Raw genomic sequence first — 23109 nt, 5'->3', positions numbered from 1 at the left:
CACTCCGCTCCCATTGCCGGGCCTCGATTTGGGGGTATGAAGGTCTGGGGCAGGGGGGAGGTAGAGGCGGGATGGGGACGGGGCGGCGCCCCCGCTCTGGACGGTTGGCTGTGTGCGGGTCGCTTGCACAATCCGTATCCGGTGCTCGCTGCCGCCTGGGGCTGGGGAGCGGGAGGGCGCGCGCCGGTGATCCCGGCGTTGAGTGACGGCGACTCCCCTCCCCGAACCCGTCAGGGCGCTCGCTGGCCGCTACGGGGTTGCAGAGTCCAAGCGCGAGAGGAGGTGCCCGAGTTCCTGCAGCAAGCCGACCGCGCCCCCGCATCCCCCCGAGGCCCGCCATGGACTGGGGGGCCAGCGGGGGCTGCACCCCGCGCCCACCCATCCGCCCGCAGCCGGCGTCCGAGCGCCGAGTAGTGATCGTAGTCTTCCTGGGCCTCCTGCTGGACCTCCTGGCCTTCACCCTGCTGCTGCCCCTACTGCCCCGGCTGCTGGAGAGCCACGGCCGCGCCAACGTGAGCCCCCGCCCCCTGCCCCCCCTCTGCCCCCCCCCCCCCAGCCTTCCCCGAGCCTTCCTTCCCCATGTCCCTCGTCCCCTAGGACTCCCTGTACAGCTCCTGGCAGAGTGGGGTGGACAGGTTCGCTGCTGCCATCGGGATGCCCATGGAGAAGAGGTACCACACCGTCCTGTTTGGAGGTACGGCCCCCCTCATCTTTCCCTGGCCGGGCCCACCTTGCTCCACGCAGCGCACCCACCGGCCCCTCGTGGCACATTCCCTCTCGGGACAGCTTCGCTCCTGGCGCGGGTCCTGACTGCCTTCCCTCACAGGTCTCATCGGCTCTGTCTTCTCGGGGCTGCAGTTCCTGTGTGCTCCGCTCACGGGCGCCATCTCTGACCGCCTGGGGAGGCGCCCCGTGATGCTGCTGTGCCTGGTACGGCCCAGTGTGCCTGCCTGCTTGTCCTGGGGGATGCCCTGTTCTGCTCCCCAGTGACAGCGATGGTCCTTGGTGTCTCTCCGCAAAGACAGGGCTGGCCACGTCCTACGCTGTGTGGGTGGCCTCGAGGAGCTTCGCCGCCTTCCTGGCCTCCAGGGTTGTTGGGGGCATCAGCAAGGGCAACGTCAGTCTCTCCACAGCCATCGTGGCCGACTTGGGCTCCCCGGCCGCCCGCAGCCGAGGCATGGTGGGTGCACATCCCAGCATGGGCTCAGGGCACCCAGGGCTTCCGCCCAGCTCAGCCACCTTCTCCACAGGTGGTGATCGGGGTAGCCTTCTCGCTGGGCTTCACACTGGGCCCCATGCTGGGCGCCTCCCTGCCCACCGACACAGCGCCCTGGCTCGCGCTGCTCTTCGCGGCCGCCGACCTGCTCCTCGTCCTCTGCCTCTTGCCTGAGACGCTGCCCCCAGAGAAGCGGGTAAACGCATGGGGAGCCTGTCAGAGGCCTGCTGGGAGCCTGGGATCCAGCAGCTTCAGCCCACCCCTCCCTCCTCCAGGCTCCCTCTGTGGCTCTGGGGTTCCGGGCTGCTGCTGACCTGCTCAGCCCCCTGGCGCTGCTGCGCTTCTCAGCAGCTGCCCGTGGCCAGGCCCCGCCTTCGGCAAGCGGTAAGGGGAAGGGGCGGGTACCATTCACACCAGCTACAGATGGTAAGGGGCTGGGGGGTCCGGGCACCCCTCACACCGGCTGCTCCCCAGAGCTCAGCAGCCTGCGCTGCCTGGGCCTGGTCTACTTTCTCTACCTCTTCCTCTTCTCCGGCCTGGAGTTCACACTGAGCTTCCTGGCACACGAGCGCTTCCAGTTCAGCAGGTGGGTGTGGACCCCGATGGTGGGATGGGGTGGGCCCTCGGCTGTTGGACCCGCTCTGACTGCCCAGCCTCCAGCCTGCAGCAGGGTAAGATGTTCTTCTTCATCGGCCTCACCATGGCTGCCGTGCAGGGCGCCTACACCCGCCGCATCAGCCCCGGTAGGGAAACGGCAGCTGTGAGTCGGGTATGTGGGGGTGCCTGAGAGGGTCAGCGGGTCCTGATGGGCCGTGCATGTCGTGACTGAGGTGCCCTTCTCAGGCCATCCTGCTGTTGGTCCCCGCCTTTCTCCTCATCGGCTGGGGGTGCTCGCTGCCCGCTCTGGGCCTGGGGCTGCTGCTCTACGCGTTCGGTGAGTGGCTTGGCGGGGCCCAGGGTGGCTCTGGGGTGTCCCCCGAGCTGACAGCTCCTCCACCCCCCAGCTGCCGCCGTGGTGGTGCCCTGCCTGTCCTCCGTGGTCGCCGGCTATGGTGAGTGCCCCTTTGCCCAGGGCCCCGTGTGGCCGTGCCGCATGGGCCTGCAGCCACGGCCTGTCTCTCCCTGCAGGCTCACCTGCACAGAAGGGCACAGTCATGGGCACGCTGCGGAGCCTGGGTGCTCTGGCCCGGGCACTGGGCCCCCTGGCGGCCGCCTCAGGTGAGTGTGGCTCCAGAGGAGCAGGGGGGCTCCCTCCCCAGCCCCTGAGCATGAGCACAGGCGGCCCCTCTGCCTACAGTGTACTGGCTGACCAGCGCCCGGATCTGCTTCACCGTGTGCTCTGGCTTCTTCCTGTTCCCCTTCCTCATCCTGCGGACGCTCAGGCCACCAGCACCAGCCAAAGCCGAGTAGGCAGGAAGTGGAGGCGTGCTCTCCCCGCAGGCCCTGCCCACCTCCCCGCTGCCTGTTGCTGCCTCTACACCCAGCATCAGTCCCACAGGCTGCAATGTCCTCACGCGCCTCGTTTCCCCTCCGCACAACAGTGGGGGCACAGCATCCGATGCCCAGAACCCTCCCTGCTAGTCGGTGGGGACAAGGGTCAGGTGCTGTCACATGCTCAGGCCCTTCTGCCGAAGGTTCTGGGTCACAACAGAAATACTTTGGGACCTTTTGTGGGAACTGGAGACAAACTTATGAAAACCCTAATAAAGGAATTAAGAATTAACACTGCAGTTCAGACGAGAAAAGTGCTTAAAGAACTTTATTGTGAGTAAAACATGGTGGAAGGAGGCGCAGGCCCTGCCCTCACGCTGTGCCTGTCTGCGACTAAACTGGGTGTGGTACAAAGAGTCTGACTACAAAAGTGGAGGGAAGTGGCTGGGGTGGCAGGCAGGAAGGCAGAGTCGCCGCCCACAGCTAGCAGAAGAGCTGGGCACGAAGCAGTGGCCTCAGCCCCTGCCCAGCACCAGGCCCACCCTGGGACGCGGCAACCGTGGAAAGGGTCCCACTCGGAGGACTGGCGACGTGTGGACAGGTACCCGGTCAGGACTTTCCAGATGATGGGTGCTTGGTGGCCATACACAGTGGAGCTGGCAGAGAACAAGAAGCAAGATGGGACCCGAGGCAGGGCAAGGCAAGCAGATGGAGGAAAATTCTCGAAGGGATGCCCCGTCCCGCTGTTCCCTCGGTGCCAGGAATCCAGAGGCCCCATGAAAAAAAGCAGTGGGTCTGTCAGGGTGCAGGTAACGCAGCTGAGCAAGGCCATGCTGGGGGCTCCAGCTTGGCCCCGAAACCCTACTTGCAGTCTCCCACGTCTTGGTCTGGGCCCAGGCTTTGGAAAAGAGCCAGATGAGAGGCCTGCAGGAAGCCCAGTCAGTTTGTCACATGAGACCTTGGGGCGAGGGGGAGCCCAACAGAGCGGGGGTCACTGAGGCACAGGGGGGAGGAGGAGGGACAGAGTGAGTCCCAGGTCCTGGCAGTACTTGCAAAGGTGGGGGGCTCGCTATGCGGGGTCAGGGTGCATTCCGTGACACAAGACGACAGCACAGGAAACGGGGACAGTGATGGCGGCTGCTGACGGGCCTCAGGACTCGCCCTTCTTCTTGCTCTTCTTCAGGAAGGAGGGGGTGCGGAACTTCTTCTTCTTTTTGGACGGGGACTTGCCTGGCGACCCATCGCTGCTGGGGTCTGCAGCAACCCCCTCCTCAGCAGCTGGGGCTGGCTCAGGGCTGGCTGCCCGGGGGGATCCAGGGGGGCTGGGGGGACTACGGGTTCCCTCCTTGTTCAGCGTCGGGGAGCCAAGCACTTCTGAAGGCTCGTCCGGGGACAGGTCAGGGAGAGCTGGCTTGAAGGTGGCGGCATCACTGTCACCTCCAGACACTGGCTCCTGGGGCATGTCTGGGGGTGGGGCAGGAGAGATGGGTTATAGGGCGACTGTCCGGACCTGAGACCGGCTGGAAGGGGCTCCAGCTCCTCTGAGCGAGTAGGCCCCACAGCCCGCTGCTATCAGCAGTTCCAAAATTAGCCTCAGGTTTGGTTCATGGCACCTGTCCCCAACGAGAAGCCCCTGGAGCACCATTGTTTTCCCCAGCACACAGGAAGATGCGCACGCGGGCGGGGATGCCCCAAGTCAGCACACACTGCAGGAGAGCGCTAAGGGTGGCTCTGAGATGCAGGCTGCTCGCTTCGTCCAGTTTCGTTTTAGATTTGTTCCTAGTTTGGGGGCCGCTCCAGGCAGTGCTCGGGGGCCCTATGTGGTGCCGGGGATCACCTGCAGTCAGCGGCCCTCTACCCCCTGTGGCAACTCTCAGACCTGAGCAGCATGGTTTCAAGGACCAGCCTGATAACTCGGTCCCTGGGAGAGCCCTGCCAGGGGTCAGGAACCAGCCCACAAAGCGACCGGTCCCAGCAGGTTAGTAGACACGCAGAAGCCCCCAGCACCCCCAATCCTAGCCCGGGAGACCAAATTCTTCCTTCTGAGGCAGGAGGAAGATGCAGAGGTGGACAAGGGGCTTGGGAGCTCAAACAGCAACCCTGTCCCCATTTGTGCGACCCTCTTGCAGCAGGGGACGAAGCCCACCCCATCTGCCCCTCACCGAGACGTGTCTGACCCCTCTGGCTGGCAGAGTCTCAGTGCCAGGGTGGGGGTTACAATGGTCACCGGGAGGGACACGTGGGGTGCCTGGGTCTTAGGAACTGTGAGGTGTTGTCCCACTGCCCCTCCCAGGAAGGTCACTCACTGCCTTCTGAGGGACTGGGGACCAGAGGGCCCTTCCCTGAAGTCCTCTGAATGAACAGAAAACAAAGCTGAGTAACAGGAAAGCAGCGGGCGATGAGGCGAGCGAGGCGGGGAGGGGGCGGTGGCAGCGGTACTTACTATGGCAACAGGTACTCTCTAGCACAGCCACCTCCTGCTTGTCACGCACGCGGCCACAGAAGAGAGAAGCACAGGGAGAGAATCTAGGCATCGCGTCACAGCCAGTGGATTAGGACATGGGGGGCCACTCATGTGGACACAGACAGGGGAGGCGAGCCACAGGCTCCTGACAGGAAGCATGACAGGCAGACCAAGGGAGACACACACACACACACACACACACACACACACACACACGGCCCGACCCCACCATGCAGGGCCAACACTGCACGGACCGCAGCCCCACCAGGCTCCTGACAGGAAGCATGACACATAGACCAAGGGGCACACACACACCCGCACCCACACACACCAAGGGACACACACACACATACACACATGGCCCGACCACAACATGCTGAGCCAACACTGCACGGACCGCAGCCCCACCGGGCTTCTGACAGGAAGCATGACAGACAGACCAAGGGGCACACCCACACCCACCAAGACATACACACAGACACAGACACAGACACAGACACACACGGCCCGACCCCACCATGCAGGGTCAACACTGCACGGACTGGAGCCCCGCCAGGCACACACAGCCCTGCAGTCCGACACGAGAAGATCTGGAGGTGACCAAGCGTCAGTATGAGAGCTGTGTGCAGTGGCAGGACTGACACCCCAAAGAAGCGGCGCCAAGACCCCGTGTGCCTCCCACCTGGATCCGTCTCCCCCCCAGCCTGCTGGCCTCACGGTATCCAGGAGAGAACTGAAGTGGGACAGAGGGTGTGGACAGGTCCCCAGAGTCCCTCAGAACGGCCACACTGTGTGGCCCACAGGCCCTGGCCGCCTCCTTGGCACCATGCCAGCACATGGGCAGGCACCCACACAGGGCAACACCAGCCTCCCCACCATGACTCACCTTCCTCCGGCTTGACAGGGGTGCTAGGTGGAGTGTGGGGCACAGCCAGGCCCTCGGAAGGGCCCTTCTCTCTGTCTTCCCGAGCCATCTCCAGATTCTCTACGAGGCCACCAAGCAGAAAAACACTGGTCAACAGGCCCTCACAGGGCCTCCAGCCTGGCACGGGGCTGCCCCGGGGAGGACAGTGCGGATTCCTCGGGTACAGCCACATCCACTATCCACCTGCCCCTCATTCCTCTGCCCCTTCAGGACTGGGGTGCCGATCTGAAGTTCAGAAAGCCTGAAAGCGAGCGGCTCTTCTGCTTCCAACATGGACCTGCAGTTCCCTCTCTTCGCTGTGTGCGCCGCACACCAACGCGGTGCACACGGTCTGCAAGCGGGGCCCGGCCCAAGCCAGCACAGCCGGCAGCAAGCCCCGAGCAGCACTGGGGGGCTCCACGGCCATTTTCTGGCAAAGATTTAAACAGGGTGACCGTGAACATAAAATAAAGCCCAGTGACAAGGGCCAGAGAAAACTTGTGGGTACTTGCTCTTGTCCCTGTGTCCCGGGTGCTCTCTGCCTGTCGGTGCCCTCGCAGCCAAGCTTCTCGAAGTCCCTGCCTGGGACAGACCTTCAGAGGCCAGCAAGCGCCCACAACCCACTGTGTCCAGGAGGGTCAGAGGCACCTCCCATCTGTGACTGGAGCAGTCACGGGTCTACTCACTGCCACACACCTTCTGAGGGCACCTCTAAAATGTAGGGAACTTCCCTGTGACTTCACTCAGAATAAACCAGACAGCGGGTTGCAGCTGCCTACAGTTCAATCCCCAGAACCCCATAAGGTCCCCTGAGCACAGACCCAGGAGGAAGCCCTGAGCATCACTGCAAGTGGCCCCCAAACCAAACCAAACCAACCACCCAGATTTTTCGGCTGGCAGACACGGGCTGAGGGAAGGTCTCAGGAGCTAGCCATTGCCCCTCTCTGCCTGGGGTGAGTAGCCATGGCCACGGCTAACAGGGAGTGGACACACCAAATGCCACAGGGTGCTGGGCTCCTGAAGGGCAGTGAGAGCTGTGAAGCCACTGACCCGCCAGTCCCCAGCTGGGCCTCGCGCACATAGCGTGAATGGCAGCAATGCTCCTGGCCATCGGCTCCGTCCCCTCCCCTCCCCCAGGACATCTGGAGGTGCAGTTGGACCCTTGTTAAGTGTGAGCGCAGAGGGCGTGGATGCCCGGCTGCACGCGGCCTTGAGGCTTTCTCCTAACCAGAACCATCCTTGGTATGTCTGCAATAGGCAGCACCAGCTTCGCCTTCAGTGCCCACACCCCAGGAAGCCCTTCTGCACCCTGCCCTGGGCGGCCTCCGGAGCACCCACCTTCTGGGCCCTTCTGCTTGCGCTCTACTTCCCTGCGGTACTCCTCCAGCTCGCGGTCCGTGAGCGTATTGAAGGGGTTGGGGCCCGTGGTGCTGACAATGACATGGGGCTGGTATTCTTTCTCAATGATGGCCTTCGACGCTGTCACCAGCTCCCCCTGCGACAGAAGGGGGTCTGAGTCATCAGGAGGCTGCTGGGGGCGGGGGGAGCCATGCCACAGGCGGGGCGGGTCAGGTGGGGTGCAGATGTACCCAGGCCCCGGTTCTGATGCTCCCAGTGGAGCTCTGCTTTGGGTCTAACAGAGAAACATCGTCTCTGCAGCAGATCCAACAGCGCGGCAAGCACCCAAGAGAAATGCTTCCAGTTTCAGAACAAAGCCCCAAAAGAGCGTGGGCGTGTCTGCTCATGGACACCCGGGGGGAGGGAGGGACATCCCAGAGTCAGCGCCCACCTCCGACAAGGGGCACATGCTTAGAGAAGTCCAGCAGAGCTAGTTCTGAAGCCCCTGGCATGGCTTCCCAGACACACACGGAGGGCACTCTGCCCCCAAACACCAGGGCTGGGTGGACCCAGAAAACCAAAACCATCTCCGAGAAAAAGCAGAGCAGAGCAGAGCTCACAAAGCAGGCCTGGAGCACCACGGGCAGAGGGCACGCAAGAGACTAGCCACCCACACCCGCACCAGTAGGAGTGCCTGGCCCCAACTCCAAATGCCTAAGCCCCGATCCTCGGGACTCACTTTCCCAAAGCTAACATTCCACAATGAAGACTCCCGAACAGCCAAGAACAGAGGACAAAGCGTGTCGTGCCAAGACTGGTCAGCCAGTGGCCTCTACTGAGAGGTAGCACAAGAACATCACACATAAACGCACGCATGCACTCACCAACTCAAGCTCATACACTCAGCAGACACGCACACTGACTGCTACACGCTCAGACACACCGCGGGGGCGGAGGAGCACACTGGGCTGCGCAGTCATGGCCAAGGGGCCGGGGCACAGGCGAGGCGGCCTCCACTCGGGGCTCCTGGACAGTCCAGGGAACTCTTTCGCCTTAGTCCTGACTTCAGACTGTCTCCTTCAGGCTCTGTTCCTAGGGGCAGTGTGGAGTGCCCAGCAGGCAGCTCAGTTTCCTCAGACCTCCTGGAGTGCGCGTGTGCAGACGGCGCTATGGACACGTCAGCGCTCCCAAAGGAGCAGGACAAGCTGCAGAAGGTGACTGGGAAAGGGGCGGAGGCAGTCCAGGAGCAGCAGGAGGCATCCAGGCACACCTGCACCAAATCAGCTCAATGCAAGGGACAAAGGACACCCCTCTCAGCCAGGCAGCCCCGATGAGGCCCACTCAGGGGGCGCCCCCGGGCGGGCTCTGTGTGAAACTCGAGGCCGCAGGCCTTGGCCCATTCTGAAAGTGGGAGAGAATCAAAGCTAGTAGATGGCAGCGGGAGCCAGAGGGAGCGTGGCGCTCCCCGCTGACGCCTCCGGGAGTGGCCGCAGTAGGGAAACTGAGGCGAGGGAACGTGCCTGAGGTGGGTGTGCTTGCAGAGGGGCTCAGCCAGTAGCTGAGTCTCAGCACCCCTCAGCTTCCCTCCAGCACGTGGCACCTCAGAGAACAGCCCCGACACAGAGAGGAAAGACGGGTCTGGACAGGCCCGGCGAGGGGTGCGGAGACAGCGGCTGGTGCTTCTCCCTCACAGCATCACAAACAGAGCGTTTCACCGTGAAGGCTGAAAACACTGGCATGCTCTTGTTCCACTTCCTATTCCTGAGACCATGGATCTTCCCACAGACCTTCATTTCCACCATCCCGGGAGGCTTGAGGACCAACCCAGCAGCTGGCAGCAGGTGGCAGCAGGTGGCAAGTATTGGGGCTGCCCATGAGCTTTCTGCAGTTGGCATCTAGTAAAAGGCAAACTCAGCAAACCCTTCACACGCAGTCTCACAGGGCACCACACAAACCCCTCACACGCAGTCTCAGAAACATCACAAGGCAGGTCATTTTGCTCAAGCAGGTAAGAGGCAGAAACAGCACAAGCAGCCTCACCCCGAGGAGCGCTAGAGAACAGAGGAGCAGAACAGAACCTTCCGGACGGTTCTGACATCCCTGAGCGCCCAGCCCTGGGAGCTGAGGAGGGCAGCGAGTACCTTTCTAACAGAGCGAGCTCTAGCGGGACTAAAGGTCTGCTCTGGGAGCTCGAGCCCTTCGATTGTTTCCGTGCAGTCAGAGAGGGGCGCGTCCTGCAACAGTAAACTCGGTCAGCAGAGCCCACCGCGCGCCCAGAGGTCAGGGCTGAGAGCAGCGGGCCAGGCAGAGCAGAGCGGAGCGGAGCAGAGCAGAGCAGAGCGGGCAGGGCAGGGCAGAGTGGGGTGGGCAGGGCGGAGCACATGCAGGAAACAGGAGGCAGAGGCCCCTGCACCCCGGGCACCAAACGAGAAAGCACCTGGGCGTCAGAGATGGCCAATGACACACAGAGCCTCCGTGTAGCTCACATGTGCAGGCCATCCACAGGGGTGCCCGGACACGGGCGCACACAGGCCCCACAAGCAGCATAACACTGCAGACAGCCGCTGAGCCATCACAAACGGGTCTGAGGAACCTCCCCTCCTCCATCACCTCACACGCCCTGCCACTGCTCCAGGGCGAGGCCAGGGCCCAAAGCAGGCAGCACACGTTCTGCCACTGAACATGCACCCCCAGCCCCCCAGTGACAGGGCTGGAGAGGAGAGCCCTGGCATGCTTGGGCTTCACTGCCACCGAGGTGCCGGCACCCTCCTCACAGAGGCGTCTGTCAGACCCTACCTCGGGGTCACCCGCTCCCGCCCCCATCAGCACCCCTGCACGCTCACCTGGCCCACGCTCCTGTCCATGACCACACCGCACAGAACCTGGGACTGGGGCCCAGCCGTCTTAATGTCCTGCAGGTTCTGCTCTCGGATCTGAGGGTGAGAGAGACACACATCAAAAGCCGGCCCTCACACGCGGCACTGCTCAGTCTGGGGCAGGGGTGCGCCAGGAACTGGCCGGGGGAGGCTGCCCCACAGACTTGGGACATTTACCAGCCCTGTGCGTATGGGCCCCAAGCACCCTGCCCCGCCCAAAGAGTCGCTGCCACGAGGCTCCCTCTGCAGCCAGAGTGAGTGACACAGGCCCACCGCCCTGTCCACAGGGCGCCACCCGCATCCCCAGGCATCTGCCCGCACCAGCAGGACGCACCTTGTTCCGCATCTCCTGGACCTCTTTGGGGTCAGTGTTCAATGGGACAAACAGGTTGGGGACGGCAGAGGTGGAGCTTCTATGTCCATCCTCTTTCGTCCACTGCAATATCAAGAACAGGTAACAGGTCAGAATCGGGAGACAGAGGGCGACACCACAGCCTCCAATCTGTCCACCTCCTTTCTCTCACACCTGCTCATGCACCGACATCGCAGAAAATGAACCAATGCCCACACGACCTAGCCCCACGCCAGCCGGAACAGGGCCAAGAGCGTGGGGTGTCCACAGCACACTGGTTCACTGCCACGCGAGTCATCCACATCAAAGCCAGCTGGAAGCATGAGATGACAGGATCAGGAGAGCAATGAAAGGTCCTACTCGGATGGGCTGCGAGGCAGGAGTGGGCATCACCAAAGTCCAGCACTGAAACAGCCCCAGCACACACCACTGCCGGGACTCTTGGCCCAAAATCGTTGCACGAACACTTACAGAGGAGCAACCGGTGGAAGGATTTGGTGATGTCAAATATTTTATATAACTCCATTCTCTTGAGTGTTACAAAAATATCCCTCCAAGCTCAAGCGCTCATGAGTTCTGACTTGGGGGCCATTTTAGGATTCAGTGCGTGCTGCCAGCATGCTGCACCTCTCACTCAAACCCTGATTTGGGGGGATCTCTAGACAGAAGATGTCAATCACATCCTAACTCTTGGGCGTGAGGAGGAGAAGGCACTGATCGCATCAGAGGAAGCAAGGCTGCCCGAGTCTCTATGATGCAGGCAGGAGCTCTGTCCCCACCAACGCTAAGCCACTGCGAAGAGGGTTGGGTGGGCGTGGAGCTGTGGATACTCACTGGTGGAATCTTCTCAGAAAAACAACTCCGACCGTTTACTACAGAGAACTTTTAGTCAACACTGAAACAACCACCTCAGAGCTTGAACATGTTTGCAGAGTGAAGAACAGTCGCGTGTTACTGTACGACCAGGGAGTAGGCAGGAGGTGGCGGCTCAAGAGCAGCCGCGGACTCCGTTTCTGAACTGGCAGAGACGCTGCAGCGGTCTCACAGCCCGCCCTCGAGCTCGCGGGAGTTAGCGGAGAGCCGCAGTGTCACGCGACCTGGCCCCCAGCACGCCAGCACCATGGCTCCCGGGGGCCACCAGGCAAGAGACAGATACATGGCCACGCCCCATTCCGGCAACCACTGAGCCCCCAGGCTTGTGCCCAGTGGCACGAGGAGAAGCCAAGGACGCAGCACAGATTTCCTTCCGCCCTGGCAGGGGAGCAGGACACTGGGTGGCATCCGTGGGACCACTGCTGATTCACCTGGCCTGGCTTCATGGGAACCCTGAGGTACCAGTCATGCAGGGGCTGGCCCAACTCCGTTCCTCGCCAAGACCCGCCCCCAGGTGGGTCCTGGGCACGCTGGCACAGGGCCAACAGAGGATTCTCCCAAGCACAGAACCACTGAAGAAGCCGCCGTCGCGGGCCAGAGCCTCTCACTGGGCCCGCAGGCAGCCTGCGCTGCACTTGGGTCATGCCACACCCGGCAGGAGTCGGAGTCTCCCGCCATGGCCGCTACTCACATGCAACAGTCCATGCAGAAGGCAGCTGGCGGATGGCATTCGGAGGCTTTGGGACAACAAGAGGGGACGAGTGAGTGGGAGAGGAGGGAGAGTGACCACGAGCAAACACTCGTGATGTGTGAGGGGAAACTGCTTAAGAAAACAGAAGACTCCAAAGAGCAGACTCGAGACCCGCAGGAACACTGCAGGAAGCAGCACTGGAATACTAGGCCGCGCCCACCCTGCACTGCGCTCACAGGAGAGGCCTGGAGGAAGCAGGCCCGGCGGGACAGACAGGTCCTACCGCAGGTGGACCCTGTCGGCGAGTTAGTACTCCCGCTCCCGAGTCAGGAGTGCTGGAACGGCTGAAGGGCACAAAGTATCTTAGGCAGTTTCGAGCAGACTGCATTAGTGGGCAGTGGATGGGGCTCCGGCGGCAGAGCAGGGAGGAAGGTCTGCAGGGACTGAGGTCAGGGGGCTGGGTTCCCAAAGCCTCCGAAGTCCCAGCTGCCCGACTTGCTCTACATCTCTAACTAGGAACAGTAAGGTAGGCACAGACCAAGCAGTTGGTAATACAGCTTGGCACGCAGACACCGGACGAGAGAGACTGCAGCAAGGGTTTCACGTGATCGTGTGTAATGTTCGTCCACACCTTAGTCTTCGACTTGGGGCTGCTGCCGTTGGGCCCTTCCTCGGGAGCATCATCGGCTCGGCCAGAGTGCAGCCACCGTGTCTTCTCTCGCTGCTGCTTCTGAAAACTGTGTCTGAGAGGGGAGCCAGTGCCCGAGTCTCCATCACTAGCAAAGGAATAACCTGTGACACTGGCAGGAACCTCCACATCGCTGAATTTTTTAGATTTCTCCCTCAGAGCCGGGTACCGGTAGGGATAGCCAGTTCTGTAGCCCTGCAGTCAGGAGAGAGAGGGAGAGAGTCACCACCGTACAGGGCAGCTGACTGCCGACATGCGCAGACTTGGCTGTCAGGAGTTCAGAAATGACACAGAGCTAGACCCAAGACCCCACAATTGAAAAAATCCAAGTCCGCTCATTGACCAGAGCGAGCTCAAGTGAGAAGACCAGCCCTGAGCAGGCCAAGCCAGCAAATTTCATAAGCTTGATGCCAAGTGGGAGACCAGAAGGGTGCGCAGTGGGACCCTACGTACTAAAGAACTAGAGGCAGCACCAGCCTCTGCTGCTGGGCGGGTAAGTGGTCAGCCAGGACAGACTGAGGGGTGCTGAAGCCAGGGCTGTCCGAGGCTCCTTCCCGACTCAAACAGGCAGAGCAGGGCAGGCAGCGGGGGCCGCACTCCGTAACTGAGCACTCTGCCCTGGCCGGTTCACCTCGTGACGACAAACATCCCGGTTCAAGGCTTGGTCCCCGCTGAGTGCTGAGCAGGCAGGGAGTGGAGTGCCATACCGCTCCCCTGCAGTACCTCCAGGTGAGGCAGAGGGGACCAGATGGCCCCCGTGCCCCCAATCCCACAGTGTCCTCCCCATCCAGAGTAACCATTCTAACCTGCAGAAGTGTAAAAGGCTGCCCGTGCAGGCCATGACCCCCCGACACACACCCCCGATCTGATAGCTGGAAGCCAAGGTCCTCCCTTCTAAGTGCAGGCTGTTCGCACCGAGCCTCCCAAGGAGACCCAGAGCGTCTGCCCCAACTGCAGTCCATACGGCCCAGGCCAGCCTCAGGTCGGGCCCAAGTCACACTGACAGTGACAACACCATCAGGACAGGACATGGCTCCCAGTGGCCAGTCGAGCGTGGGCGATGGGCTGCTCATGTGCCCCATCTAGGAATTCCCTCTCCCCTGGCAACCCCTCTCTTCCACACACTGGAAGGAGGTGGGAGGGCCCTGTGGTCGTGGGGAGAGAAGGGCTCCTGTCCCTTGAACAGCTCTTTGGTCCCTGTGTTTATCCCTCACATCTTCCAGAAGACAGACTGGGGCCAGAGAGAGCGCACAAGGATCAAGACGTGTGCCTGTGTGCCCACCCCGGCTTGGCATCAACCGAGAGAGGGCACTTTATTGGAGAACAGGAGGCGTGCAATGAGCAGCTCCAACGTGGAGCTGAAAATACGACCCTTATTCATGCAGGCCTCTGGCTCAAGAGAACCAGGGCTCCCAACTTCAGGAGAAACCATCCAGGCCTTCAGACATCTTAGCCCGCAAGGATGCAGGTTTTTCTTCCCCTTAAATGCTGTCCAGGCAAAACCAGTGATACTAGGCAGAATCGTGGCTCACTGCAGTCACAGTTCAAGTACAGACGTGCTCCTTCTTGAGATGCAGTGACTATCTCGAGCAGAGAGGAACTAGTGCGCGTTCTGACTGCATCTGTATAGTCTCTTCTCCTATGTGAGAACATCTCTAATCGCTCCCTTCCCAACTCTATGATCAGCACACACATGCAGTTGATAAGTACTGAATCAAAACCTGGGCTATGATCAGGAATTAGTGATTCCTGTCCAGTTCATTTCTCACATACTGCCTGGCCTTCTTACACTAAAACTAACAGGGGCAGAGGACACAGCTCAGTAAGAGAGCACTTGCCTTGGAAATGTGAGACCCTGGGGTTTAATCCCAGACATCACCAAAGAACTAAAGAAAGCCCAACTGGGGCCCAGAGAGCTAGGACAGCAGTAGGATGCTTGCTGAACACGCAGCCAACCCAGGCTCCATCCCCGATACGACATCACCAGGCATGATCCCTGAGCACAGAGATACGAATAAGGCCTAGGCACAGCTGAGTGTGACCCAAGCGGAATACTTAAAATAATTTATGCACATTAAGGCCTATGAATAAAAGCCCAGTAGTGACCACTTCACTTCCTGCTCTTTCCACCTTTCCCCTTTTCCTCTGTCAATCAGTTGCTTCCTGACTTGGTTTCTCCCTCTTCACCCTCTAGAACTGAGCACACAAGTGTCCAGCGCAACCCTCTCTCCTATCCTTCTCAACTTCCAGAACGTCAAAGTGTAGGCAGGGAGGTGAGAGAGGGGGAAGGGCTCCCATCCTGCCGCCAGCTGCTGACACTTGGCCGCAGCCCCAACCCATACCTCCATCAGGCATGTGACTGCAAGGCCACGTCCCCCTGCGGAGCTTCTCCCTCTCCTAAGGAAGCGTCCTCCCCTTCCCTGTCCTCTCTGGCCAGACTGCCATCTGCCCATTGTCCATCTGCCCCTGCAGTGCCCATCGTGGCATCAGACACAGATCAGCATGGCTGGGATCACAGCATCGGGGACTCATCTGTCCATGTCCCTCAGTAGGTGACTCACTTGTCAGGGACCAGAATTGTGTCCTGCTCGTGGGGACAGGCTCCTGAGCAAATTCAGGAGTGAGGGGGCAGACCGCTTTCCTGCCTCGAGCACAGGCTCTGCTGTGGGAGGCATGGGTTCAATCCCCAGCACCATAGCTCCCGCACACACTTTCAGGAGTAACCTCTGAACGCCAAACCAGGAGTAGCCCCACTGACGGTGTAGCCCCCAAAACAGCCCTTCCCCTTCGCGCCCCCCCGACAGTACTAGTACTTCAAGACTTTGTTGTTTTGGGGTCACACCCGGCAATGCTCAGGGCTTACTCCTGGCTCTGCACTCAGGAAGTACTCCTGGTGGTGCTCAGGGGACCATAGGGGATGCTGAGGATTGGAACCCTGGTAGGCCATGTTCAAGGCAAGCACCTTACCCACTGTACTATTTTTAGTAAGAAAATTAATGCCGTATTTTAAATGTTATAATTGTCCTGAAGAGTCTTGCTATGTTTCACAGAATAAATACTAGATATGCTGTGCCTGCAGGTTGACTTTAGGTTGACCTTGCGACCACTCACTACTTTCGGACTAGGGCGTTTGCCTTACAAGCGGCCAACATGGCCGACCCGAGTTCGATTCCTCCGCCCCTCTCGGAGAGCCCGGCAAGCTACCGAGAGTATCTCGCCCGCACGGCAGAGCCTGGCAAGCTCCCCGTGACGTATTCGATATGCCAAACACAGTAACAACAAGTCTCACGATGGAGATGTTACTGGGCCCGCTCGAGCAAATCGATGAACAACGGGAGGACCGTGACCGCGATGCTGTGCCTAGAAATACTAGAGAGTCTGCCTGATAAAGCACAGGAATACTTCTGCACCGTCCTCTGGAGAATGAGAAGGCTTTCCTTTTACAAACACTAGGAATGCAGTTTAGGTAACCTGGCCACACAGTATCATTTTATGGCTTTAATGGCCAGTCACTGGGCTTCAGATCGTCCACCACTGCCTCTCACTTCACCTCTCCTCCCCACACTGTTGATACTATCCACTCCTTTGCTTTGCTTCTCTGTACACCAGACACCTTTCTTTCTCCCTCTCATTTATTATCCTTGGCACAATGCCCTCCATTTCCATGAGTCGCAATAAACGACCAGATTCCATGTTTTCTGAGAGCTGCATACTGTTCCACTGTGTCTACCCTCTCATCTGCCATTGGACATCTGGGCTGTTCCCAACCTGGCTACTAGGACGCAGCACTGCAAGAAACAAAGGTATGCATCATTTTTTTTGACTAATGAATTAATGTTTTTGCAAAAAGTGAAATCGCTTAGGTCGTATGGGAGTTCTATTCTGAATTTCTGAGAGAGGATCTACTCCTGGCAGTGCTCAGGGAGGTCACTCCTGGAAGTGTTCGGGCTATCGCTAGAGTCTGCAAGGGCTTAACCGCTGTAGTAGCTCTCTGGTTCCCTGTTCTGACTCTTGAGAAGTTTCCTAACTGCTTCCTCGAGGCTGAACGAGACACACTCTCACCAACAGTGAAGGAGTCTCTGTTCACCCATTCCCACCAACACCAGCTATGTCCAGCCTGTTTGGTTTTGGGGCCACAAATGGCAGCTCAGGGATCGCTCCTGATGGGGCTCTGGGGACCACATCCAGGTGAGCCACATGCAAGGCAAGCACCCTGCCTGTCATGCTGGCCCTTCAGCCTTTTTTGGTATGTGCCATGCTGACCAGTGTAAGACGGCATCTCATTGGTTGATTTGCATTTCCCTGACAACACATAGTAATTAACTTACTCATGAACTTGGAAAGGGAAAAAAATTTTAGATACATGGCCGGAGTGAGAATACAGTGGGGAGGGCACCTGCTTTGTAGGCAACCTGCTGCGGTTGGATCCCTGGCACACCAAATGGTCTTCCGAGAACCTCCAGGAAGAATTCCCAACCAAGTGCAGAGCCAGGAGAAACCTCTGAGCATTGCCATGTGGCACAAAAACAACAATCAAAAAATTCAGATACACCATAAATACAGCAATCACACACTATTATACATCCGGAAAAACACCCACAAAAAACAAGGGTGCTTTCAGAATACTGCACTGTCACCTGCAATAATGCTAATGTTCTCACCAGGTTATCCAGCATCCGCATGAGGGCTTCAAACTCCTGCTCACCAATCTGCCACCTGGGAGGTGAAACGGTGCCATCCTCTGATGGGGAGCCCGGGGAACGGGGTTTGGCTCTGTACTTCCCAGGATCCAGGAGGACTAAGTTGTCGGGCCCTCCTGAACTGGCCAGAGTTCGAACCTTTTCCAAAACAAGTAGACATGACAGTTTGTTTCTGAGAGCAAGAGAATCAGATGATTTAAACATGATGTGAATTTCAAAGGAAACCAAAACAGCAGCAACAGCCAGAAAAGTGTCGGCTGGATACACAGACTCATCACAACGCACCATACATCGTCCCTGATCCTGATCAAAATGCCAGGCATTCACACTTGGAGAAGGGGGGAGCCGACCCCCACTCAAGATGACCAGAAAAGGCCTTCAGGGACCATCAGCATGTCTGGCCTCTGCGCCTTTCTCAAGAAGAGGACAGTGAGGACCGAAGAAGGACAAGCAGTACCCAGGAAAGCCTTGGGCAAGGGCCAGGCGCACACTTGGTAGTGGCTTCCACATCTGAAAACTGGAAATATGAAAGTCCAGTGGTCCCGGTCATCTGAGTCCACGAACTGCGACTGGACTGGTCGGTCCCTACCCCCAGGAGCTGATCTTTGGCAATGAGACTTGCACTTGCAAAGCCAGCACCAAAGTCCCAAGAAGCTGCAGACGGAAGAAAACAGCCGCTGCCCACCTGGATCTCACACGCGACCACGAGGTTGTGGATGTAGTAGAAGGCCTCCTCGACGCTCTCGCCAACGGACACGAGCCCGTGGTTCCGCAGAATAAGAACCTGTGGAGAAGAAGAAAGCTCCATGGGCTCGCTTAGAGGATTCTACTGTCCTCGACCCTTGAAATACCATGGAGCGGCCCACTAACCTTGCTTTTGGGGCCCAGATTTTTCTGAATTAGAACTTTTTCCTCCTCATCAACCAGAATCCCATGGTAATCATGGTATGCCAGTTCTCCAAGGGACAGTGACTCCGGGGAGATTGGCAGGAGGCCACACTTCATCGCAGAGACCTAGAGACAAAGCGGTCAACAGGAGTGAGGGCCAGCCACATGAACTGGAGACACGGCAGGTACCTCCTCAAACATGTTGTAACAGGGACATGGTTAATCTCATTCTCATAAACAAACATGGCAACTGGAGATGAACTTTACTTCTGGGGCTTAGCATCAATCTCCATTGATAAAGGCCATGACTAAACTGGGGGTCTCAAAAGAAGTTTCACATCATGCAGTCAGCATGCTGTACCCAGGCAGGAGGCCCTGGGTCTGATCATGCACAGAACCCTGATGTCCCACAGGTGTGTGTGGCAGACAAAGAAAGGGCAGGAGGAGGAAACTAGGGAGCTAAGGAGGGAGGGAGGAAGGGAAAGAGGGGCGGATGGGAGGGAGGGGAATTTCACATCTTTCTGGATTTCTCACACTCATTAGAAACACCAGGTCAGCAAGAATTGAACAATAATGTAAGTCTGGAGCTAACACAAGGAGAGACAAAGACGTGTAAGTGCCATAAAAGTGCCATGTGTAACAAAAACACTACAAAGAGGTTTCTGTAGTGCTCTAAGTTTCTCTTAACTTTCTTAGGCGGCAAGTGAGAACAGAGCACCCAAGAAGGGTGGAGGAAAGTGCTCACTCTGGAGAAGCAAACTGTGCTGCTCGGAGGTTTGCCCAACCAAGGGGGCAGTCTGAGGGCTAGAAGGAACCAGGGACAGAATAAAGGACACTGGTGAAGGGCCGAACACGTCCACCTGGAACTCAGACATTGGACACTTTGGAATTCACAGTGATGCAATTTAAAATAATAAAATGAAAAGTGGGGCCAGAGCAATAGTACAGCGGGTAGGGCGTCAGCCTTGCATGTGCCTGGTTTGATTCTCGGCATTCCATATAGTCCCTGAGCACTGCCAGGAATAATTCCTGAGTGCAGAGCCAGGAGTAATCCCTGAGTATCACCAGGTGTGACAAAAAAAAAACAACAACATAGTCTTAATTTAAAAAAAAGGAATCTGAGGATATAGTGCTGCCAGCAGGTCAATCTATACCTTCGGGGAGATTGGTGCCTTCAGACTTCTTGATACCCCGAAATTGCCACTGTGCCTTTGGCCAGACCCCAACAACCTGGGGCCAAGTTTACCCAAAATTAAAAGGCCAACAGTTAGGTATGAGGGAGCCACACTCACAAACCACCTCCAGCTCAGCTATACAAGTTCACTTATTGGCCTTATTTCAGAGACCCAGAAATCTCAAAAGAGATCAAAAGCTGCAGTTAGGATCGCCCTACAGGGCATATGCTAATAGTTTATTTCCCTATAGTTTATTTCTCTGGAAAAGAATGGACACAAGGGGTATGATCCAGAGACACACAAAAGAATCTCCGAACTGAGCAGCGAACTGCAGAGACGCCTCCAGACTTCAAGCCAGGCCGACTTCACCAGGGGGCCTCAGACGGGGGTAGGTGTTGTCCCTCCACTTGACCCCTAAAAATTTGGGTGGCTGCCAACTGGCAGAACCCAACGAGAAGTGCAGGTATGCGGGTTCAGTGACCGCAAACTCCATTCCTCAAGGGATAAGGGGTGGGCTGGTCTTTCTCATTTCCCCCCACACACTCCCCATGGGACCCTGAAGGTGACACCCACAAACTGCCTTCAGCTGCAACTTAAGCTCCTTATCGGCCGTGATTCAGAGATACACAAAAGAAAACCAAGCAGCTCACTGCAGAGATTTCTCGTCCTCATCACCTAAATTTTAGATATCCAGGAGCATGCAGTTACTCTCAAGGCCGCATGACATCTTATGCTATTCATAACAAGCAATACAAAAGAGAGTATGGGAGAGATTATCTGCCATAGTGTCAGGGGGAAGGTTGGGATGGAGGGATCCTGGGGACATTGGTGGTAGAAGATGTGCACTGATAGAGGGCTGAGGGCTGGGTGATTGATCACTGTATGATTGAAACTCAAACAGGAAAGCTTTGTAACTATCTCAGGGTAATTTAAAAAATAATAATAAAATAAAATTAACATACTGAATAAAAAAAAAGAATAAAAAAAGAGTAATATGGAGTTCATGCCCAATTCAATCAGCTTTATCAATGGCTGAATAAGTAGCAGTACTCCTACGTTAAAAAAAAAAAAGAATCACCTGAGAATTTGATAAAAAGCAATTCTATGAAAGTTTAAGCTCTGAGCTAGAGCAATAACACAGCGGGCATGGGGCTGGAGAGATAGCACAGCGGGTAGGGCGTTTGCCTTGCACGCGGCCGACCCAGGTTCAAGTCCCAGCATCCCATATGGTCCCCTGAGCACCGCCAGGAGTAAATCCTGAGTGCAGAGCCAGGAGTAACCCCTGTGCATCGCCAGGTGTGACCCAAAAAGCAAAAATAAATAAATAAATAAAATAATAATAATAATACAGCGGGCAGAGCTACCTTGCACACAGCTGACCAGGTTCAATCCCCAGCACCCCATAAGGTCTCCCAACCCCCCCCCAGGAGGGATCCCTGAGCAGAGCCAGAAGTCAACTGAGAGAGAGAGAGAGAGGAGGAAGGAGGAAGGAAAGGAGAGAGAAGGGGGGGAGAGAGAGAGAGAGAGAGAGAGAGAGAGAGAGAGAGAGAGAGAGAGAGAGAGAATCACTATACTATACAACTTCTCTAAGTTTTAAAGTCTGTATTCTTAAATTTCCTTAAACTGACCAGAACTTGCTGACTTTAAAGGTCTCCTACCTAGACCAACAGATTCCAAAGATTAAACAGCATGGGTACAACAATTCCACACAGAAAGGCCATCTAGGGCAAGAACAGCAGGGTAGGTGCTTGCTGTGTAAGCGACCCAGGGTCAGTCCCCAAACCTCTCCAGGTGTGGTCCTTGATCAAACGGGTGTGTCACACACACACACACACACACACACACACACACACACACACACACACACACAGAGAGAAAGGCAATCTGAAATGGTAAGAAGACAGACACATAAATATCACAATTTCTTTCAGTTTCCCATTAAAAGAAATACTTTTATTAAGCAAAGAAGTTGTTTAGATAGGGGGTCAGAGAGACAGTATAGCAGGGCACCTGTCTTGCCACATGCCAACCTGGGTTTGATCCCCGGAACCCGAGCATCACCAGGCATAATCCCTGAGTGCAGAGCCAGGAATAAGCCCTCTGTACCACTTGGTGTGCCCCCCCACCCCAAAAAGTCTTGACAATTTTTTAAATGAGTGGCTACTGCTCTTGGCAGCTATGCTCCCAGTCTGTCACTAATGGTTACTGAAAAGCAGGGGTTGTTATGTGCATGATCTTGAGAGCATGAATCCTTCTGGGAAATAAGCCCATCACTCAGGAAACAATGTCTCTGTAATACTCTGATGCTGATGTCAAGGGCTATGTCTTCTGGGGCCAAGACAGTACAGGAGTTGAGGCGCTTGTCCAAACTTGTCCACACATATCTACTCTGGTTCAGTCTCCAAAGCCCCAGAGGGTCTCCTAAACAACGCCAGGAAAGGAGGGGTCCCTGAGCACAGAGTTGGGACCACGCTCTGAGCACTGCTGGGAACAGTCTAAAGATGGGAATGACCCAAAGACAAAAGGTAAAACCAAGCCACATGCCAATCGCTTTCAGAGAATACGTGAAGATCGTGAAGGTCAAACCACCCAAGTCAACATCCATTCACACAATACAAACATGCATGACAGTAAAACATCAAGACAGACGCAACTCCAGTGTGACTGAATCCATGAGGTCATCTGGGAAACAAAGACACAGCCCGCCAAATCATGAACGTCTGAAACTGGGGACAAAAGGCTGATCTGGAAGTCCGAGTGTCCCAGCGCCACAGCCTCTTCTCACGAGTGCCCTACTGTTCCCTCCCCAGCCCCTGGCCTCCGCCCCCTACTTGTCTCTGGCAGTCTGCGTTGCCCAAAGACACTCACAGCTGCCACCTAACACCCTCCACACCGTGACTTTCTCCTTGACGGACATTTCAGACCAGGCTGTTATGTGCGTGAACTTGAAAGCATGAATCCTTCTGGGATATAAGCCCATCCCTCAAGAAAAAATGTCTCTGTAACACTCTGAGGCTGATGTCAAGGGTTTGAAAGCAAACCACAGCTTTTCCCATACACCCTGAAAGCGATTCTTTCCCATGGTTTTGTATTGTTATCGGGACACACCCGGAACGCACAGCCGGCGCTGAGCCCGAGCACCAGTCCTCTCCCCAGTCCTCAGGGGATAAGTCTCCTCTCAGAGACTTGTGAGTAGTTTTACATTTCTCGTTCAGCCTGGAAAACTCAAGTTTTCTGACTGGGCTAATGTGGAGCAGAGGTGAGGCGCCCTTCCCGTACTCACCGCAGCCCCTGCGGGTGTGTGAATGTGCACCACACACTTGGCGTCAGGCCGCGCAGCGTAGATGGCGGAGTGCAGCGTGAAGCCGGCCTGGTTGACCCCAAGGTTGGTGCTGCCACGATCCACCACATCTCCTTGTAGGTTGATTTTCACCTGAAAATAAAACGTTAGGTGTCAACAAGATTCCACAATGCCCAAATCAGAAGCTATTCCTCCCACAGCTGAAGATGTTT

The 23109-nt window shown here is 57.1% G+C and overlaps 2 protein-coding genes across 9 annotated transcripts in view; one reads left to right on the top strand and one right to left on the bottom strand.

Moving 5' to 3' along the window:
• Window positions 1–305: 305 nt before the first annotated feature.
• MFSD10 (major facilitator superfamily domain containing 10) lies at window positions 306–2781 on the top strand. Its single transcript, XM_056132755.1, has 12 exons — window positions 306–512; window positions 598–694; window positions 827–930; window positions 1022–1180; window positions 1251–1412; window positions 1492–1600; window positions 1691–1802; window positions 1877–1985; window positions 2060–2150; window positions 2221–2268; window positions 2345–2434; window positions 2514–2781. Exons 1-12 carry the CDS (start codon window positions 339–341, stop codon window positions 2624–2626), a joined length of 1368 nt encoding a protein of 455 aa, XP_055988730.1. The 5' UTR covers window positions 306–338; the 3' UTR covers window positions 2627–2781.
• A 179-nt stretch (window positions 2782–2960) lies between these two features.
• The window catches only part of ADD1 (adducin 1), a 33189-nt gene continuing 13040 nt past the window's right edge, over window positions 2961–23109 (bottom strand). Inside the window, exons 5-16 of one of the 8 annotated variants that reach the window (XM_056132750.1) lie at window positions 22880–23029; window positions 18404–18547; window positions 18219–18317; window positions 17495–17671; window positions 12684–13028; window positions 10564–10665; window positions 10197–10286; window positions 9495–9587; window positions 7354–7510; window positions 5998–6096; window positions 5091–5124; window positions 3973–4111 (exon numbers count right to left, since the gene is read on the bottom strand). In XM_056132750.1, the coding sequence (XP_055988725.1) occupies window position 4111; window positions 5091–5124; window positions 5998–6096; window positions 7354–7510; window positions 9495–9587; window positions 10197–10286; window positions 10564–10665; window positions 12684–13028; window positions 17495–17671; window positions 18219–18317; window positions 18404–18547; window positions 22880–23029 (1491 nt within the window). In that variant the 3' untranslated portion in view covers window positions 3973–4110. Of the gene's footprint in view, window positions 4112–5089; window positions 5125–5997; window positions 6097–7353; window positions 7511–9494; window positions 9588–10196; window positions 10287–10563; window positions 10666–12683; window positions 13029–17494; window positions 17672–18218; window positions 18318–18403; window positions 18548–22879; window positions 23030–23109 lie in introns of those variants that run through there. The other 7 variants (XM_056132746.1, XM_056132748.1, XM_056132753.1 and 4 more) reach the window with 7 other exon arrangements.

This window comes from Sorex fumeus, unplaced genomic scaffold, assembly GCF_029834395.1.
Source record: "Sorex fumeus unplaced genomic scaffold, SorFum_2.1 ptg000095l, whole genome shotgun sequence".
In the NCBI taxonomy this organism is placed as follows: Eukaryota; Metazoa; Chordata; class Mammalia; order Eulipotyphla; family Soricidae; genus Sorex; species Sorex fumeus.
The sequence above is the reverse complement of the archived record's forward strand: the minus strand, read 5'-3'. Positions and strand labels throughout refer to the sequence as shown.